The following is a 20,903-nucleotide window of genomic DNA, read 5'->3' as shown; positions in this document are numbered from 1 at the left end:
TATCTGATGTGGATATATATACTCTGATAGTGATTTGAATGTTCTGTGACTATTCAATCCAATGAGGTGCTAGATGCTGACCTAGTAGTCTTTAACATACTAGAAATCCCATGTTTGAATTAGTAGTTTATGTGGAAATTCATTAACACAAGCAAATTATGATGTTGAGTTTAGTCAAATTTACTTTGTGTATCTTATTAATAAGTCACAAACTAGATTCTTGCTTCTTATCTGTCAAATTCTGATGTCTTAAGGATGAACCACATGCTTGATAAGCCTCACTTAAATGAAGAAAGAAAATTGAAGCCAGGTACTCCTTTGAGATCTAGAGTAAATATGTGGAAGGGAAGACCCACGTGCATTGCTGGTATTAAGTTATATGTATTAGAAAAGCAAATATTTTTTTCTTGGTGACTTTTCACATTCTCTAATTACTGGAGAAATACTCTGATAATAGCATAAATTCTAATAGCAGTTGTGACTCACTTACACAGAGAAACCACTGTAAAAAGGAATTTCAAAAGATGCATAAAATGAGCACAAACAGTTGAGGTAGATTTTTGCATAAATTCATTATGTAGTAGACTTCATTATTAATGACAGAGTTTAAGCACTTTTCTTAGTTATGCCTTATTTCTAAGATATACTGAAGTTTATCAGACTTTAATCTTTATCTGAAATTCTGCTAATACACACACTATCACTCCATATGAATGATGAAAATTATTGCGGTGATTAAGTTGTTTTAGATAAACAGTTAAGTGTTATATGCATAAATTCTGAGGACAAGTTCTTATGGAAGTTCTGATGATTCAACTCCGAAGAAACAAGTCAGTATTTATATGAAGAATCACAGTAACAAACATTCACTTTTTGAGTATAGAAGCCATGTTCTGATGACTGTTAAAATCTGATAATAGTCAAGTTCTGATATTAAATTCTGATGGAAACTCTGATGCTTACGTGTCATTATTTATTTACTTGACTTATTTGTGGTATATACTGAAACAGTCATATTTTATCAGAATATAATTAGGTGAGATAAAAATAGTCATAATCATTTGGTTAAGTGGGAAACGTGTTTTTCTTGAAAAACTGCATGTGCATATTAATTACTGCTTAGTTCTCCTGCCCACTAACTCCTGCTTTAACTTTTTACTGACTGTTCACATGTTGTCAGGTGTAAATTGTCTGTCATGATTCAAAATTATAGATGTTATCACATGGGCTGTATAAATAAGAAAGTTAAAAAAATTTCTAATCTTTTACCTACTTTTCTTATTCTCTCATCTCTCTTATTTTCTCTCACCCACTAATATTCTCCGAAGCTATTTTCATACAGGCATTTTATCAAACACCTTGCAAACACTCTTTTTCTCATTTGATTTTTCACATAAATGACACCAAAAGACATTGTTTTCAATGGAGCTAAGTTTGTTCCCAACAACTACTTGGCTATTCTTAGCAAGGTTGAAGCTCCATCAGAACTTCATTTTATTCAGGACTTCCTTGCTAACTCTGAGATTGGGTATGCTTTGACCCAACCAGAAGCAATCTCTGGAACTCAAGTGCTGGAGTTTTGGAGAAGTGGCATGTATGATGATTGTGGTGCTCATGGGTTCCCAAGTATTGTCTTTTCAACAGGGGATGATGAGCATGTAGTGACTTTTGCTACAGTTCGACAAGCACTCCATCTGCCAGAAAACTGCACATATTCAACAGTTGAGGAGCCACTTCAACAGCTAATGGCCAATCTGGGCTATGAGAAAACTTTGGCAAAGCTGGGACAGTTGAAGAGACCCAACATAAGGAGGGAATGGAGTTTCTTCTTTGACTGCATCACCAGAACTTTTGCAAACAAATGTTCAAACTTTGATGAAATCCCAATTCTCAGTCAACAAATCGGGTATGCTCTCATTAATCAAACTCATTTTGATTATGCAAGTGCTATTTTAGGATTTATTGGGGATAGGATGACAAAAGATAGAAATACAGTTTACTTTGCTAGATTCTGTCAGCTTATTTATAGTTTTTGTTGCTCTGATGCACCCCAATTAGCAAGTGAGTTAATTGAACCATTTAAACTTGCTAAGAGAGCCTTTACTGACTTATTATCTACTGATAATAAGAAGACTGTTTTGAGACCCCTCCAAATTCCTACATCTGTCAAATAAGTCTTGGTAAATTCTGATCCAGCCAAATTTGCTACCTTATATCCTGATGTCCAACCAACCCAACCTCCATCAGCACCTCCAACAACTACACAATCAACCACCTCTCAACCTCAACCAACTCAACCTACCATCAGAACTTACTTCCAACCATCAGCTCAATCTTCACAACAACAACCATCAGCACCTACCATCAGACCTTCATCTTTCAGGCCAAAAAGGGCAAAGTCTGTTCCTCAACCTCCACAAAAGAGAAGAAAGATGATTCTCAGGAATGAATCTGATAGTGAAGAGGAGGAAGCACAGGTTCAAGCATCAGAACCTGTGACTGTTGAAGCTGAAACTGTGGTTTTTCAGAAAGAAACAGAAGCTGAAGGGTCAACCCATCAGATAAATGCTGAAGCTTAAAGTTCTGATACTTTGAAGAGAAAAAGAATTGTAAGTTCTGATGATAAATCAACTCCTTCACTGTCAAGGAGATTAAAGAAAATGAGGGCAAAAAGGCACATGGCTAAGCCTCCATCTGAGGATACTACTGAAGCTGAGGAATGGGATCAAGAATCTCTTATCTCATCAGAACCTGTTGTAATTGAAGCTCTGTCATCCCCTACTCAAGCTCAAGATACTGTGCTAACACCTCCTGTCTCTCCAATAAAAGCTACAGATAATGCTGAAGAACAAACAACAAGTTATGAGATAGATATTCACAATCTAAATATTCCTACTGTTCTTTATCTGGAAGCTCCTACAGCAGCTCAGACATCTCGAACTCATTCTCCAATCTTAAATATTGAGATACCATCCACACCAATTCTTGATCAGGAACCTGAAGATCGGAATTTAGATGAGGTAGTTCCAGAATCTCCCATTGCCTCACATACACTTGTCTTATCAGAGAATGATGAGTCTTCTTTCAGTACTGGAGACAGTGTTTCTGTTGATACTCCAGTTCCCACTCTTGGAAAAGAAGTATTGGTTAAGAAGTTTGTTGAGCAAGTTGCACCTGTTCCTTGGGAAGAAACTCACAGGGGAGTTGAGTGGACCAAGAAGTGGAATGAAACTGATTTCATTCCAAGCTTTAAAGTTTTAAAAGAGCACATTGCTAAGGCTGATGAGCTGATGACATGTTCTGATTTCAAAACTCAACTTAATGTCACAGCTCTAACTACCAAAAGCCTTCAAGGTCTAAACTCTGAAACTCAATCAAAGGTTGATAAACTACAAGAATTAGTAAATAAGCTAGATATGCAGATCAAGCTTGACAAGACAAGGATTATCAGACCTACTCTTGAAAAGGTTGAAGCAATTGAGAAGATACAAGAGAAACAACAGGCCCAAATTACTGAGGTCCTATAAAATCAAGTTTCTCAAAAAGCTCAATTGGATGAAATCCAATCTTCAGTTGAACTTCTTCTCTCTCTCCTACTACCTGATGATGCCAAAAAGCGGGAGAAGATAGTTAAGTCCAAATGCTCTAATGATCAAGTACTGAAGAAAAAAGATGATGAAGTTGATGACCAGGGAAACCCTAGCAAGGGTAGAGGTCAAGTTCAAGGTAAAGAGCACAGCAACAAGGTTTCTTCAAGGAAACTAATTACTGACGCAAGCAGATCTTCTATTCAAAAGAAGACAAGTTCTGAAGCTGCTAAAACTTAAAATCTAATAGCAAGTACTGATACTCAAAATCTGACATCAAGTTCTGATAAGCAAAGTCTGATGACAAAGCCTGATATTCTGATCCAAGGTGGAAGTCAAGACTCTCAGAAGTTTATGCAAACTCTGAAGTTAAAGGGGAAGCAGACTACAGTCTACTACAAAGATCCCAAGATTCAGACACTTGATGAGGAACTTGCTAGAAGATTATTTCTGAAGCATAATCCAGGAATGGATTTAGAAAATCTCAAGGAGGAAGAAGCTAGATTTAAAGCTGAAAAGACAAATCTAAAGCCAACAGCTTCTGTTGCAAAGAAACCTCCAAGGCCTAAGGTAAAAGGCATTGTGATCAAGGAGAAGTCAAATACAGAGGCATCAAAGCCTAATACTAGATCACAAACTGAGATTGATCCCAAAGACAAAGGGAAAGGAAAAGTTGATGAACCAATAAAGCCACAAGAGATGAAAATTCCTCAAATCCTGATAAAACTTGTGTGCAAACTGGTTTAAGTTACTGATGATACTCTTGCTGAAGATGAAGATGTTCAAACTCTGAAAAGAAGGAATATTTCTGAAGAATCAAAGACAGCCTCTGATAAAGCTCAAGTTGTTCAGAGTGAAGAACAACAAGCTACAACAGTAACAACAAGTTCTGATAAAGTCATCAAGACATCAACCTCTGACAGTGCTCAAGTTGATTTAGACAAGTTGAAAGTAGCTGAAAAAAAGAAACTTTTGTGGAAAAGTGTCAAACCATCAGATTCAAAGAAAAACCAACTACTGTCTGATTTCATGACTATTGGGTTAAATGCTAGAGAACCAAGAGACAGGACTGGACTAGGTTCTGATGAAGCTAAAATCAAGACAGGAGTTGAAGTTGCTACTAGAGATCCATTTTTGCTAACTGACAGACCTCTTGAAGATGTTACACAGAAACACCTTGATAAGGTTATCTCTGTTCAAGTGGTACTGGATGCTCATGACAAGCACAATGTCAAGGAAAATCTGATTCTATTTCTTGAAGATGGAAGGACATATCAGATGTCAGAATCAGATGTGCTGAACAAAACACTGAAAGAACTTCAATTCTTCCATTACCTTTTAGAGGTAAAGTCTGATATTACCAAGAGATGGTCAAATTTCATATTGAAGACCATAAGAGATAAAGCTAGAATTTCTGGTTCAAGGGTTACATAATTCATTCCTAACATAGTTGAAGATGATGGAAGTGAAATTCCAATGAAGGATTCTGCTAAGCTTGAAGTGATTTTGAAAGAGAAATGTCTATGCTACAATGAAGATTCTTCTCACCCAAGGGTAATAAGACTGGGTGATGGTTTAGAAAGAAACCATATTTCTATTCTAAGGACTGCAATCTACCAGATTGGAAGTCAGAATGAAGAGATGAAGCAAGTCAAGACTACAATAATTCAAGTCCTGAGGATTAAAGAAGAAAAGCTGATATCAAACTTTGTCAAGAATCATTATGGATTCAGATTGACTCAGTGAGATTGGTAAAAGCTATAAGGACTATAAGTTGTAGTTAGTTATCTAGTTAAATTCTTATTTGCATTTGTACTTAAAATGTTTTTGACATCATCAAATCTATGAACTTGTATATTTTGCATAATTTACAAGTTGAGAAGATTGTTAGATATATTTGAGATGTCATGTCTAATATGATTTGTGTTTAGCTTTCAGAACTTAATAACAAGACAAATCAGGACTTACTGAAATCAGGACTTACTGGAAGTCAGAGCTTAATATCAGAACTTAAGGTCATATCAGAACTTAAGTGCGGGAAGACTTTCAGTTAAGGAAAGAAGCTGATTTACAGGAGAAGATCGAGACTAAAACAAAAGAAGATATGCATTGAAAGAATTAGAAGACTGGAAGACTTGTAGAAGATATCTGATTGATATATTTTAGGAGATAGAATTGTATTCCACATCAATTAGAAGTTATCTTGTAACTGTGTACTATATAAACACAGACTTAGGGTTTACACTAGATGTGTTATCATTATCGAGAAAATTATACATTGTAACCTAGCAGCTCTTAGTGAGATTTGTTCATCACTGAGATAGAACAACAGTTCATATTGTAACAGAGTTTATTTAATATACTTGATCTTTTGTACATACTTGTGTTGAATCTATTTGATTGTATAAACACTATATTCAACCCCCTTCTACAGTGTTGTGTGACCTAACATAGCTCTCAAATCACATAAACACTTGTCGAACGACAAGTTTCCAATAGTGCAAGGAATAGTGAAGCTTCCAGGATCTTTAAGCTTCAGAGGCAACTTCTGTTGCAGCACAGCACTGCATTCCTCCGTAAGAGCAACGGTCTCTAAGTCATCGAGTTTCACTTTCCGAGAGAGAATACCTTTCATAAACCTCGCATAGCTAAGCATCTGTTCAAGAGTTTCAGCGAAAGGTATGTTGATATGAAGTTTCTTGAACACCTCCAGAAACTTAGCAAATTGCTTATCCAACTTCTGCTTCTGTAACCTCTTAGGAAAAGGAGGTGGAGGATAGACATGTTTCGTCCCTGTATACTCTCAGGAGGAGTGTGCTCAACAGTAGTCTTCCTTGGTTCCACTTCTGCTTCCTTCTGCACATCTTTCTCAACTAAAACTTCAGATTCTGGAACATGAGATTTTTCAGGGCTTGCAACCTTCCCAGACCTCAATGTAATTGCCTTAACCTGCTCTTCGACTTCCCTCTTGCCTGGAACTTCTGTATCACTAGAAAGAGCTCCTAGTAGTCGATTCAATAAGGCATTAGCAATTTGTCTTATCTGGTTCTCTAGATTCTTGATAGAAACAGCCTGGCTTAGGCATATAAGAGCCTGGTTTTTGCACATAAGCCTCAACTCCTCCAATTCAGATTTTTCATTCGAAGATTGACCTGCATCATGAGTTTGTTGTTGAAGTTGGAGTTGTTGTCTTGGTGCAAATTGTAGCTGAAAACCAGGAGGATTGAATTGCTTGTTTCCAAACTGCTGGAATGGCTGTTGCATCGTATTCTGATTGTTGTTCCAGCTGAAGTTAGGATGATTCCAGTTGTCAAGGTGATAAGTGCCTGGAACTGGTTGCTGCGATCTCTGAAAGTTACTCACAAACTGAGCTGATTTACTAGATATAGTGCATTGCTCCGTCGCATGCGAACCTGCACATAGCTCATAAACACTGGTTATCTTATTAACACCATAGTTAGCCAGAGAATCGATCTTCATAGACAACTCCTTTAGTTGAGCAGTGATAGCCGTAGTTGTATCCCCTTCCAGAACTCCTGCTATCTCGCCCTGTGGCAATCTCTGGATTGGATACTGATATTCATTAGCAGCCATCAGTTCAATTAGATCATAGGCTTCCTTATAGCTCTTTGCCCATAATGCTCCACCTGATGCTGCATCGAGCATGGGTCTTGACTGTACTCCCAACCCGTTATAAAAATAATTGATGATCATCCAATTAGGAATTCCATGATGAGGACACTTCCTAAGCATCTCCTTGTAGCGCTCCCAAGCTTCATATAAAGATTCTTCTGATTGCTACATAAATTGGGTAATAGCGTTTCTGATTGCAGCTGTCTTTGCCATAGGGAAGAATTTATTGAGAAACTTTTGAGCAAGATCTTTCCAAGTAGTAATCGAACCAGCTGGTAGAGAGTGTAACCAGCTCTTAGCCTTATCCCTCAGAGAGAATGGGAACAGTCTCAGCTTCACAGCATCTTTAGAAACACCGTTGAACTTGAAGGTGTCGCAGATCTCAATGAAATCCCTAATGTGCATATTGGGATCTTCCGTTGGAGAACCCCCAAACTGGATTGAATTCTGCATCCATTGAATTATGCTAGGCTTGATCTCAAAGGTATTAGCTGTGATAGCTGGCCTGGCAATGCTAGATTGAATGTCATTGATCTTGGGTTGAGAAAAATCCATCAAGGCTTTCATTCGTGCTGCTGGATCTCCCATTGTAACGAATACCTGAAACACAACAAGTAAACCGTGAAAGTAAACGAGTCCGAGTCAGTGAACTTTAACGACCACTGGTGATAAGCACATAAACAAAATAATTAACAACACCGAGTCCCCGGCAGCGGTGCCAAAAACTTGTTAGTCGCTAAACACGCGCTAAAATTACACACAAGTATACGCGTTCGCAAGTAGTATAAGATATAAATCAGATTCCTTCCCACAGAGACTAGTTTAGGTTAAGCTCAATTTATGTACTTATGCAACAATGTATGGTTATCGCTCAATGCTAAAACAAATAACAAATTGGGGTTGGATTAAACTAAGAGATTGTACTAAATAGCATTAACTAAGAGAATTGAGGTTGAATTACTTTATATGACAAACATGGGATCCTAACTTCATTAAATACTTCATTCAATAGCCTTTTTATTCTTAACCTTAGCATGTAATAGTGATGACACTAATCTGATAACACGAAACTAGTAAATGCCAACTTTTATTGTACGAATACCCTACTACCAAGCATCCACAAAAGAGATAGAAGTTGAATAGACACCAATTATGCTTAGTCCTTATATGTCTAAAAGAATTGAAAACATAACGGTTTAATGCGCAAGTTATCTATCGTGATTACATAGGGCAATTAAGATGGTTAAAATTAATTACGAATCATGCATAACAACTACATGAACCTATGCTAGAATGACAAGTTCTAAACCTCTTTATTCACTTTTACTTCAATAGAGATTAACACGCTATCTTATATATTAGCGACGCACATAAGACGAATAAGCACAACCAATACTAGGTTATCATACAATCACCACACACTAAGGTATCAAAACAATTTAACTAAAGAAATCCATAAATAAATCCGTTAGAACCTCACGATAACGATTAGTTCATAATCGAACTCATCATCACCATGGGTTCCAATGAAAGCATGATAATAAATAATATAAGAGTACTAAGGTTCAAAGACAAATCGAAAACAAGCATCCAAGTATCAACTATATTAAAGAAAACAAGAGTCTTCTTCTCCGTAGCCTTCTCGTGCTCTCTAGGTCTTCTTATTGCTCTCCCAGGTCTCCTTGTGGTTAAAAACGTATTTTTATTGATATATATAGGCTTCTGGTCGTTCTGGGCTTCCAGACTCTCAAAATTAGACTGGAGTCAGGATTCTGTGAAAACGACCTGGCGCGGCCGTCAAAGGAGTCGAAATTGAAATGTTTGTGCTCGACTTCTCTGGTAGTCGATTCTAACTTCCTAGTAAAAAGGATCGTCGCTGCACTAACTTCCATGTCACCTTCTACCTTTCTCTTGAGATCACGAAGGGCCCGGGCCATCTGCTCTTGTTTGGACTCTTTTTCGGACTCCGAATCAGAGGAGACATGAATTCGGTGGGATCTCTTTTTCAACTTCTTCATCCCGGATTCTCTTCTCAATGATTTCTTTAGCCTTGGCTTCCTCTTCTTTCTGAATCCTTTCACGGAGGGTAGCTCTTTTGATTTCATCCCGGACGTCTTATGGAGGTCTCTTCAGGTTTTTTATAATTCAATCCAGGACTGATCCTCGGGATTCCCCAGAACGCTCCTCCTGATCCCCTGGGCGGGTCTCAGGCTCGGCATTATGTTTTTTCTTCCACAGGTTCATTGCAGCTTGTATATGACCCGGGGCCATTTCCCCCCAGGGGTTGGCCGAAGTTTCGGCATACTTATGTGCAGCTTTCTCGATGGTTACTCTTTGATCCCCTGGTTGGAGATTTTGAGAGGGGGTCTGGGTTATGGGGGGCCCTTCATCCACATCCTCCATTTCTCCGACCCTGGGTTGGGCCGAAGGCGGCAGGAAAGAGGCGGAAACAGCTGTCTTGCTCTTTCTTGACGTCATGGTTATTTAACAATATCACAAATTTATAGTAATAAAACTTGCAACTTCGAATAGTAACACGGATGTTTTAGATCTCAAGCACGCTGTAAACAACTACCAAAAGCTTCAAAACTATTACAATGTTACGACTAGAGTGGCTAACAAGTTCCACTAACGGTACTTAAAGCAAGCAAGTTCAGGGTAAAAAGTAGATCTGAGAGATTCGGAGTGAAGTTCTTACTGGAGTGTAGTATTCTAATTTTATGGGGGGGTAACAGCGGCAGATATGAACACCACTGAACGGAGGTTCGACCCCTCCTAGCGCTAGTGATAATCCCAAATCACCCCGAGATCCCTTCCCAGTTGAACCCGAACTCAAACTCCGTTTGGACAGAAATAACGACGGCGTGCGGTGTAGCTGTAGGGTGGGAACCTGCAAAACAGAACCGGAGAGGGTGGCGTCCCCGCGGCACCTCCGGCGTGAGAATGAGAAAGGGGTAAAATGAGAATTATACAAGTATATTATAGTGCGTGTGTATATATGTGTGTATATGAGAGATGAAGTAACCCCTTATACCCCTTTTGTTCAGCCTTTTATAGGCTTTCCACTAGGTTTTAGGGATTTGTACCTTTTGATCTGGACCGTAGGTGTGCTTTTTGGACTGTAGGACGTGTGGATGCCCGTGATGAGCTGGTGTACTGTTAAATCCAGACCGTAGGAATGTTCTGGATCCGGGATACCTGGACGGTGGTGATGTTGCCACGTGTCATGGGGTCTTCCAGGTTATTGCTGAATGCTTCATAGGCCCTTCTTTTTGGGTTTTGGGCTCTTAGTATTGGGTCTGTGATATTATAGGCTATCAGTAATTTTACTTATTCCCAAAAATAGTAGGGAGCAACAAAATAGTACAAGTCTAAACATAATATGACATCTGTTGGTTTCACGGGGAGACGAATATGTACCAATCGCAGTTTGCGGAGGTGGTGGCCAAAATTTAACCTGATTTAGCTTTGCACAAAATTACATTTGGAATCAACATATCTTAAAAGAAGAAGAGGGATGTCACGGGATGAGAGCACGTTTGATACGGCCAACGACATTCTTAGTAGATACTAGGTTTAAAATATATTACACAGTGCTAAACCCGTAATTGGAATGTAGAATAGTGGGTTGGAGGAGGCATACAAACGCATTTCTAAGAGGGCATAATAGTAAAATCTAGCTGAATAAAATGTTTCCTCAAAACTTGAAGTTGGGGTACTAGATAGATAATAGATAATAGATAATAGATTTATTGTTCTTCTGTCTTAGCAAAAATGTTTCAATGCAAAAAGTTCGAAGGGTACCTTGCACAACAGATGATTGCCAATTCCCCACAGCCCTGAACTTGACGAATGAACCGTATCAATACTATTCATGTATATCAGGAATGAACTCAAAAAGAAGTCGATCAGTTCATGACGTATGACCGTGTGATTCTAACACTATCTCCCAATAAGAGATATTGTGATAAACATAAGAAAAGCAGAACGTACCTCCCAGTAAGAGATATTGTGAACAGAAAATATGTTTGTAATGATCCAGACAGGCTGCGACAAATATACCATCATTCCTATGCATCCACAGCCTGAGAAATCTTCCTTTTTAGTTTTCCATTATTTCTCTTGTAGGATATTTCATTGGACTAGACAAGAAAATAAATAAAGATTAAGTGAATCTTACACTTCAAGAGTTAGCTACTTGTTTTCCTTTACTCTAAACGGATATAATACTGAACCAGAAAGGTTGATAACATGCATGTGTAAGGCCGAAAAATCTTTCACCTGTAATACTAGGTAAACCAACTTCTATTTATTTGCAACCAGTCCAGGCTTTCCAACATTTCTTTTTCTTTAAACCTTATGTAGTTAAAAACATGTCAGAGTGGCTACAGGCCTACAGCTTATTAATAAACAAATTAGCAGGACTGCTGTAATTTATTTGAAGAGATAGTATTCTGTGAAATAGTACGACAGAATCTTGATGCATAAACATGACATGTTAAATATTGGTCATAGCAAAAACCAAATAAGCTTCGGTACATGCTAAAAAATTAGAAAGTTCTCACAACAGCAGCGTTACCATGATTTGCTTAATTGTTAGTATTAATTTTTTGTACTACAAGACATTCACTTGGGAAGTTAAAAACTAACTTTAATATGCTATTCTAACAGTAATATGCATCAGCTGCGCATAGGTTCAGTCAGCTTTTTTAGTGTAAGGAAAAAAATGATCACCATTTGAAATGAATCCAAATCACTCAACGAGATAGGCTTGCTGAATAGCCTGTTGTTTAGCATCTATCAAAAGTCAGATATCACGAAGTTAGTTATAGATATTTGCAGCTAGGATGCTTTCATAAAAACAAATTTCAATTTACCCTTTTCTGCTTGCCGCATTTTGAAAATATTTCAGTAAAACAGAGAACATCATGAAATTGCACTTGTCCCCGTGTAGATGAAATCCTAACCAATTTCAGACAAACTCTTCATTTAGGTGTAATGCTGGCTCTACACATCCGTATTCACTATTCAGCAAATTCAGTCATAAGCAAACAGAAGACAATGAAACGTATAATGGATATGCTTAGCTTTCCTTAATTTCACATAATAAGTAACTTATTTGTAGAAAAAAGTAAAATATTTCAGTAATAAGTAATTTCAGTAACAAGCAGGGCCAATGTAATAGCAAAATCCAATACTGGTAAGAGCATCTCCAAGGGTAAAATCTAAAACTGTTAGCTAAAACATGATTAGCTAAAATTTTATTGAACCTGTAAGCATTTTTGCTCCAGTGGCATTAGCAATAATCATTAGCTATATTCATAATATTATTCTTTTTATTAATTTTAAATATATAAATAAAAAAGTTTAATTATTCCTTTTTTTGAAAAGGAGTTTAATTAATTATGTTTTATATTAGTGAAAATAAAATAATATATTTAAAAAGATATTTATTAAAATATTATAACATTTTAATAATTACATCAATATTTTAAAGTAAACATTATAAAATAAAAATGAGTAATTATTATGAACATTACTTACATATAAAATAAAATATAACTAAAACATATATTAATATATTAGAATTTTTATAAATTTAGTTAATAATAAAATATTTATCACACTTAATATTACATAACATTTTTTTATAAATAAAAATACAAGCAGTACATTTATACATCTATACATATAATAATTATGAAGATATATACATCATTTTCATATGATAATATTATATATTTAAATCTTTAACATGTTATAAAAAATTATAAATAATAAAATTTAGAATAAAATTTAGGCTAGTTTAGGGTTACTATAGGTGGGAGATGATGTGGAGTATTATAAATGATGGCTGAACAATTAACAAATGTGACGTGCTTGTTTTTCGTATTCTAAATTTATACCTAATAGGCCTTCTTGTTTCATTTTTTACATGTTATGTATAATAGGGTGACACGTAGATATTATTATACCTAACTGGTGAAGAGCTTTGGAGATGCTCTAACAACCAGGTTGGAGGAAACACTAATTTATCATATCAGGTAATCGATAAGCATTGATTCATTGTACAACAGCATTACACAGAGACTATTGCAGTTAACATAGCTGAACGCTTCAAAGTGCTTCAAAGTTCAAACCGGCACTTCAATTTCATAATTCATCCAAAAAAACAAACAGTATCACCCCATAAATAAGAGTCACAACTCATAACCTAACATAAAAAAAATGAAAACACGAATAATTTCCTTCAAACAAAATCAATATCTATTAGATACCAAGTTAAATAAATCTAATTTAAATATCATGATCAAAGTATGAATATAAAAATAACATCGCAAATCTCATATCTCATTATATTCCAGTGAACGAGCTACAATATATCACTCTCTATCCCCTAGCAATCACCACAAATTATCCTCCTGACACAATCACAAAAGTTATATTGCATTACACAATAACAACAATATAAAAGACGTACATTATCACCGCGCATATCAATTACCTTCCACCTTCCTCCTCTTCTTCTTACTAACCCCACTCCGTTCCGAAAACTCCCCCGAAACATTATCAATTTCCTCCCCTTTCCTTTTATTCTTCTTCTTCTTCTTCTTCTTCTTCACCTCACTCTTTACCACCTCAATTCCCAAACTGCCCTCACTCTCCTTCACTTGGCCCTCATTTTCCGGCTCGTCTTGTTCGAAATCAAATGCGATAATTTGAGTGTGCTTCTTGCGAGGCTTAGAGGAGGACGATGATTTGAGGTCCTTGTGGAACTGATTCAAGTCGGTAAAGGAGACAGCGGCGCGACGGAGATAGACGGGACTGCGTGAGAAACGCCGTTATCTATGGAGATGAAATTGGAGAGGATTTTAGAGGCTTTGGCACTTGGGCTGATACTGACTTCATCTTTGTTCTTGATGTAAACAAATTAGCAATTGGATTTTCTAGGGTTTTGCAGAGTAAATTGAGATTGGGGGATATATTTTATATGGATTTAGGAATAAATAAAAGAGGCGACCCTGCCTGCCCTTTTTGATTTGAGTACAAAAAAATAATAAGAAATAAATTGGATAATAAATCAATTAAAGCCAAAAATAAAAAGATTTTAAATTATTTGAAGTTAAAAAATATATTTTATTTTATCGAAAAGAGTAACATATTCCTTATGGGGTTAATACTTAACAAATATAATAACTCCTGTCGTCATTTTCTAAATTTTTTTTATGTATCATGCAAATAATAATATATTTGATTATTTTTTATTTGTAGACTCTGTTATAGAAATCGACCGATTTTTCAAAAATCGCCGATAAATTGCTCAAAAATCGGTCAAAAATATTGATATGATTTGACCGATTCCTGATAAATCGCCGATAAATCATCTGATTTTTTAAAATCGTCCGATAAATCGTAAATCAGTACCTCAACCGAATAATTCCGATTTCCGAAATCTGTAACACTGTTTGTAGATATTATTACAAGTTGTATGATTTTCATGTAAGAGATTACTAACTTACAATACCTTGCTTATCTAAAAATAATTAAAATACATAACTAAAATCGTAAAGGCGATTATAATATTCAATAAAGTAAAATTTATAGTACCATGAACATAAGTTAATTTTTAATTAAAAATATTAATTTTTGAAAATCAACGTTTAGATTAGATCAATATTATATCATTGTGAATGTCATAATTCATTAGCTAAACTTAACCCGGATTTTTAATATATTGAATGAGGTCCTAATTTTACAAGATGTTGATAAATGTTAATTTCAAAATTCATCATTTAATATTGACCTAATATATATAATTTTTAAAACATTGAAAAAATCATATATTTGATTGATCATTCCCATTTTCATAATATAAAACATTTTTGTTGTAATGTTCTAGTGTAGTAATAAATTTGAATATAGTAACATTGAATTATACAATTAGTAAAGATAAAGTCATATGTAAATTATTATTTGTTACATTTTTGATTAAATGGTATTGGTCTCATTTATTTATATGATAAATATCTCATTTATGTATTAATTTAAAAATTATTAACATCTAATAAGCCGATTGATTATTCAAATAACATGCATTTATAAGTTTCAAAAATTGTAATTATCTAAAAATTTTGAAAAAAATTAGTATTACATATTCATTCAAATTGTTTTCAAGTTTACTTTATGATTATAATCTTTTTTTTTATAATAATTTGATAACATTGTATATTATTTTCCTAAAATTAAATATTTTCATTTCGATAAAATTTTATAAATATTAGTTGAACTTGTTAGGTCTATCGAATTATCGACCAATATAATTTTTTTTTCTTAAATAAAATAATGGATTAAATCAAATGGTGCAATATAATATAGTTTTACCTTATATTCAAATGTTAAGTGATATAGGTTTGATCAAGCCAAGGAGACTGGATTCTCTCTCCAAAGGTAACGACTCTCTGAGCAATAGCAACGGGAAGAAGATTCAAATTGATCAAGCCAGGGAGAATGGATCTAAGGTGGACAATAAGGTTCTTCAGGAAAATTTAGTTGGGAAGAATAGAGGTGAGGTTGGAGAGCAGATTCTCGAAGATTTTGTTTGGGATCACAAGGATTTGTTGGACAAAGAGACAAGTGTCAGCTTCTTCAGAGGTAAAAAAACAAGCAGTGACGGAAACTCTTAATCAGATTCATTGGCGAAGTTTGAAGGCTAGGGGTGGCTTGAACTAGAGAGAGAAGGGAAAAGTTGAAAGTAAGTCTTTAAAAAGTTCGAAAATATATGCTCAGGTTCTGAGGATGGGGGTAGTAGTGTTAAAAATGATAAGGTTATGAGTGAAGAAGGGGAGTGGCAAGTGGTTCAGCATAAGAAGAATGAGAGAAAGGTTAGCCCCTCTTCATGTTTTGCGATCTTCTTATATGATATACCAGATAAGGCACAAGCTTGGGAGATCTGAGAATTTTTTAAGAATACGGGAAAGATTCTAGACATTATTTTACCTAGAAAGAGAGACAAGAAAGGAAGAGGATTCGGTTTTGTTAAGACATCTTCAGAATTAGAGGCTGGGACAATAATCCTAAATGCAGAAGAGAAGAGGGGTTTGGGATTGAAGATTAAAATGAGTCTTTATGGAAGACAAGGTGTTGGGAGTCCAAATGCAGGAGACAGTAGATTGGAAAATCGGAAAGTGACTTTGGATAGACATAATGATGTTAAGGAAAGGCAAGATTACAGAGCTAAGAAGGGGATGGATTTTAAGGATAATAAGAAGAGTGAGAAGGTAAGTAAGGACTTGGGAACGGATATGTTTGAGTACATTGAAGTTGTAATTGACAAAGATGTTGAGGAAGACTTATTGTAATAACCCCAATTTTTGGAAATTTTTGAAACCCTTATGAATAGTGTTTTTGCTGAATGAGAAAACTTTTCGTGCCACACTATGTAGGGGTTCTGATATGGATATTCTGAGATTTTATTAGTACTTTATATGGGATATAAGTGTATGTAAAGATCGTCAGAATCCAAATCCGAACACTTTAGTTTTTCCCCGAAATCCACAAGATACGGAGAGATTTGAGTATAAGGTAACAGGATAAAAAGGATTTAAATTAAAGGATTATAATAGAGGATCATAAAAAGGAATATAATGTATTGAGAAAGGTTAAGGGAACCTAAGTAATAAGATCCCGGGTATGATCCTTCAAACGAGAAACGAGAACGAAAGTTAAGCGAACCGTATAACAGATCAGCGGTCATTAGGCAAACAATTAGAAGCTAATCAAAGGGATTAGTGGGGGATGATGTCATCCAACCAATAGAAAGAGGACAAAGGAGGGGTGATGACATCACAAAGTGATGCAAGCATGACATAAGAGGGAAGGAAATGTGGTGGAATATTAGCCACACAAAATCAAGGGTAAATGGGTAATTGACCTAAAACAAAACAAAAACAACCAACCAAAAATCAAATCAAAGCAAAACCACAAAAATCTCTCTTTCTTCTTCATCTTGCTCTCGGCCTTTTCAAGAAAAACAAGGAGGAGTTTTCAAAAAACTCAAGCTACACACCTTCAAAAATTATAAGGTTTATTTCTTTAGCTTCCATAATTCATAACTTAGTTATGCTATAAGTTTGGATCCAAGAATCCAAGGTTTACCTAGTTAATCAATTCCTAAAAGTTTAGGGTGAATAGTAACTTTCAAGAACAAATTTTTGATTCTTGATTTTATTTGTAAGGACAAGGTAGCTTAAGCATAGATCAAGGCTTCCATGGGCTTTCCAAGGATCTTTCATTGATTAAAAGCTTCAAGAAGGTATAAAACTTCAAACCCTAGCTTTACTTTTGAGTATTAGGAATGGTTTTGATTGTTATAATTCATGAGGAGCATGATCCTTGTATACTTAGAGTGTGGTTGGATTTGTAATGAGTTTGAAGTTGTAAATCTTGATTATTGGTTAATGAACTTAAGTATAGCTTTTAGTTCATGTTTGAGGGTAGTATAAAGTTCATAATATTGAGTTTTGGGGCTGTTAGGATGTGATATGGATGGACTTTGATTGTATGAAGGGATTGGGGTTGTTTGGTGATGGAATTGAATGGTATAAAATTGGGAAATCGCGTAAACATAGCCGTCGTAATGCCCGATTTACCGTAGACTGTTTTTGTTCTTAAGATCAGAACCCTTGAACTCACTGCTAGGTTTTGACCATTACCATGATTAGATAGTTCATGTTACGAGCTTCGTTTTGATATGTAGTTCGTTCGATTCCGATGCACGGTTTAGGAGAAACGACCGTTTCAAGTAACGGCGTTTCGCGAACGAAACTTTTTCCCTCGCCTTACTTCGAAACATAGGTTAAAGACCAAAAAGGGTTAATTAATGTATGAAACATTTATGGTAAGTGTGTTAGGCAGTTGGTAAGACACTCGCGAAGGAATCGCTTTAAAACTCGTAAAGGTTAAATTATTAAAAATGGTGGAGCCGAGGGTACCCGAGTGGCTTAAGCGAATCAGTGAGCGCAAAACAAGCGTTAGAGTCTAAGTTAGTTAAAGTATAGATTTACAAGTGACTTTGGTTTAATTCCAACTTACTTGTTGTTTATAGGTTACCAGACTCGTCCCGAGCCATTCGTAACCCCAGTCGCTCAGGCAAGTTTTCTACCCGTTATACTGTTGTTGTGATGTATATATGTACTTGCATTATCTTGCGATAGATGCATGTTGATTAATTAGCAAATGTTGCAATATATTGAAGCATGCTGCTATGATATATATATATATGCATGCCTGTTTCGTATTCTTGCTATATATATATGCTTATTCGTTGCATAATACCTATGCTAGAGATAAGCGGTATTTGCGTATACCCTTAGTATAGGGACCCAAAGGTGAAAATATTTTCTAAAACCGGGAGTCGAGGATCCCGAGTAGATTTTGTATATATATGGATATGGATATATATATATATATATTTATTTATATATGGTTATAGTTTTCCAAACTATTAATCGAATAAGGTTTATTCGATAACTTTAAACTTTATTTATTATTGAATATTATTTCGAATATCATTCGAGGACTTATGACTCCTTTTATTTATTTATTGAATATTATTTGAATATTCATTTGAGGATCTATGACTCCGATTATTTGCTGAGATATATTCTTTATTTTATTAAAGAATAAGGTGTAAATAATCAAACTTATTTTCGATTATTCAAATAAAGATAATACTTTCATATAAGTATATCTTTGGTTATTTAATACTCGTTTCAAGTATAAATTTTAATACTTCTACTTCAATTATTTTTATAAAGACTATTCTTTATGGGAATATTATTTAAATAATAATATTCAGATATTTTCTAATATTCTGGGGACTGATTTACTTCATTAAATCAGCCTTACTCCAAACACTCTTTAAAGTGTTTTCGAGTCTTCAAAATGATTTTTAAAAGTCAGAGCGGATCCCAAAACTCATTTTTATATTTAAGATCTTCCTTTTTAAAGGGGATTTAAATACTCGCTCAAAACCTGGGGAATCCGGCTCTGTGGTGTATTTTATATTCGCAACGAGGTTGCAGATTTGGTAAATGAATTGATTACTTGCCCAACGTTCGGGAAGTAAGCCCATCTCATTGAGTCGGCATAAGCGACAGGCCGGGGTACGGTCTATTATTGTGTAAGTGGCTGGGTGGCAGTCCATCAACGCGTGAGGGGCCGGGGTACGGTCTAGCGCGAGGTCCTAATGCGGCCAGGGTGATGACCGGTGAGGAATTCATCCATCTACAGTAGAAAAGGTTACTTATTGGTATCTTTGCCTGATCAGCGAGATATCGGGTTTATGCCAAAATTCTTTTCCTTTCCAAAATTCATTGGATGTTTCAAACTCTGTTCATACTTTACATAACAGAGGTTCCAGGAAATGTTTAAGAGATATATATATGTGGATATATATATATCGGGACTAAATAAAGTATCTCGTAACTTTATTTCATTCAATAATATTTCAAAGATTGAATCTATTCAAATCTTGTCTTGTAGTCTCATCTATGTGATGAACTTTTGAAACTGATTATAACTTGAACGGTGGTAGTTCAAGTAGTATTGGGAAAGATATAAGTATATTGGGGTATTTGGTAACCTCATCTTTTAAACTTATATCTAATTAATAATTGTCTTATGAATGACAAAGATTTTCAGAAAAACGTTGAGACAAGGTTAGATATATGAGATCACCTTGCAACGATATTTTTTATACAGTTATACACTGGGACTTTGTGTATATTATGCATAGAAGAGGACTTCCAATATTTTGAAAAGTATATGTGTATATATACTGAATATTTTGCGACTTCATCGCATTAAGATATCAAACTTGGTTCATTTCTTTTGACCAAGACTTTCATGAGTATTATGAGTAGGCTCATATATTGTAAATCATTATACATATTATTTTGGTGGGCTTGCTGCTCACCCTTGCTTTATTTCTTCATCACACAACAACAGTTAGGAAAGATGGCCAGACTCCAGCAGACCCAGCGCAAGCGCGTGGGAAGCGTCCCGCGTCTTCCCGTTGTTGTTGTAGCTGCTATAGCTGCAGAGGTAGATCTATTGTAGATCAGACCATCTACTTTTGAGAATCAATTATGTATAATTATAACTTGTGGCAGATAATGGCAATTAACTGTAAATTTATCAAGTAATCATTTTGGGTTGTAATAACTTTTAAATTGTGGATTCAAAGACTTGTACTTATTTCAATTTCATCTCTGAGACTATAACGGGTTGTGGTGTGTGTTAGTGTGGGGTCACAGCATAAGGTTATTTATTATTAATTAAGTGAAGTGATATTGTGGAAAGAAAGACCGTGACAACCCGGATCCCCGACCCCGGATCTGGGGGTGTTACAGAAATGGTATCAGAGCTAAGCGTTATAAACCTCAGAGATGATGGGACGTTAAGATAATAAGTTCACTAAGATAATAAGAACTCTTGCCAAGTTCATAGTCGGGCTACCTAACGTAGCACTGACAGTTAAAACCCTTATGGGAACCCTTATAAATATCGTAATAGGAGCGTAGTTCGTTATCGTATATGGTAGCGGGACTCCGAACCCTGAGGTTGAGGAGCAACAGCGCGATGATGTTTTATTACTAATTGGAGATCGGATTGTGGATCCGA

At 35.5% G+C, this 20,903-nt stretch overlaps 1 protein-coding gene and 1 non-coding gene across 18 annotated transcripts; one reads left to right on the top strand and one right to left on the bottom strand.

Annotated features, from left to right (window-relative positions):
- Positions 1–5,340: 5,340 nt before the first annotated feature.
- On the bottom strand, positions 5,341–14,245 carry LOC141666867 (uncharacterized). 17 transcript variants are annotated; one of them, XM_074473091.1, is made up of 7 exons: positions 13,702–14,245; positions 12,098–12,244; positions 11,955–12,017; positions 11,025–11,362; positions 10,307–10,519; positions 9,919–10,110; positions 5,343–7,820 (listed from the first exon to the last, which is right to left on the bottom strand). In XM_074473091.1, exon 7 carries the CDS (start codon positions 7,338–7,340, stop codon positions 6,219–6,221), a length of 1,122 nt encoding a protein of 373 aa, XP_074329192.1. In that variant the 5' UTR covers positions 7,341–7,820; positions 9,919–10,110; positions 10,307–10,519; positions 11,025–11,362; positions 11,955–12,017; positions 12,098–12,244; positions 13,702–14,245; the 3' UTR covers positions 5,343–6,218. The 17 variants fall into 17 exon arrangements, with proteins under 17 accessions (XP_074329204.1, XP_074329205.1, XP_074329207.1 ...); XM_074473090.1 differs by having other exon boundaries at positions 5,343–10,110; positions 11,025–11,088; positions 11,214–11,362; XM_074473089.1 differs by having other exon boundaries at positions 5,343–10,110; positions 11,025–11,059; positions 11,214–11,362.
- LOC141670051 (small nucleolar RNA R71) lies at positions 7,312–7,418 on the top strand. The gene has a single exon (XR_012554301.1). It is a non-coding gene; the product is annotated as a small nucleolar RNA R71 (small nucleolar RNA).
- Positions 14,246–20,903: the final 6,658 nt, after the last annotated feature.

The sequence above is a fragment of the Apium graveolens genome, chromosome 6 (assembly GCF_009905375.1).
Source record: "Apium graveolens cultivar Ventura chromosome 6, ASM990537v1, whole genome shotgun sequence".
NCBI lineage: Eukaryota > Viridiplantae > Streptophyta > Magnoliopsida > Apiales > Apiaceae > Apium > Apium graveolens.
This window is presented reverse-complemented; position numbering and strand designations above follow the sequence as displayed.

Coding starts and splice junctions, on each gene's coding strand:
- LOC141666867 (XM_074473092.1), bottom strand. CDS start 7,340: ATGCTTAGGAAGTGTCCTCATCATGGAATTCCTAATTGGATGATCATC.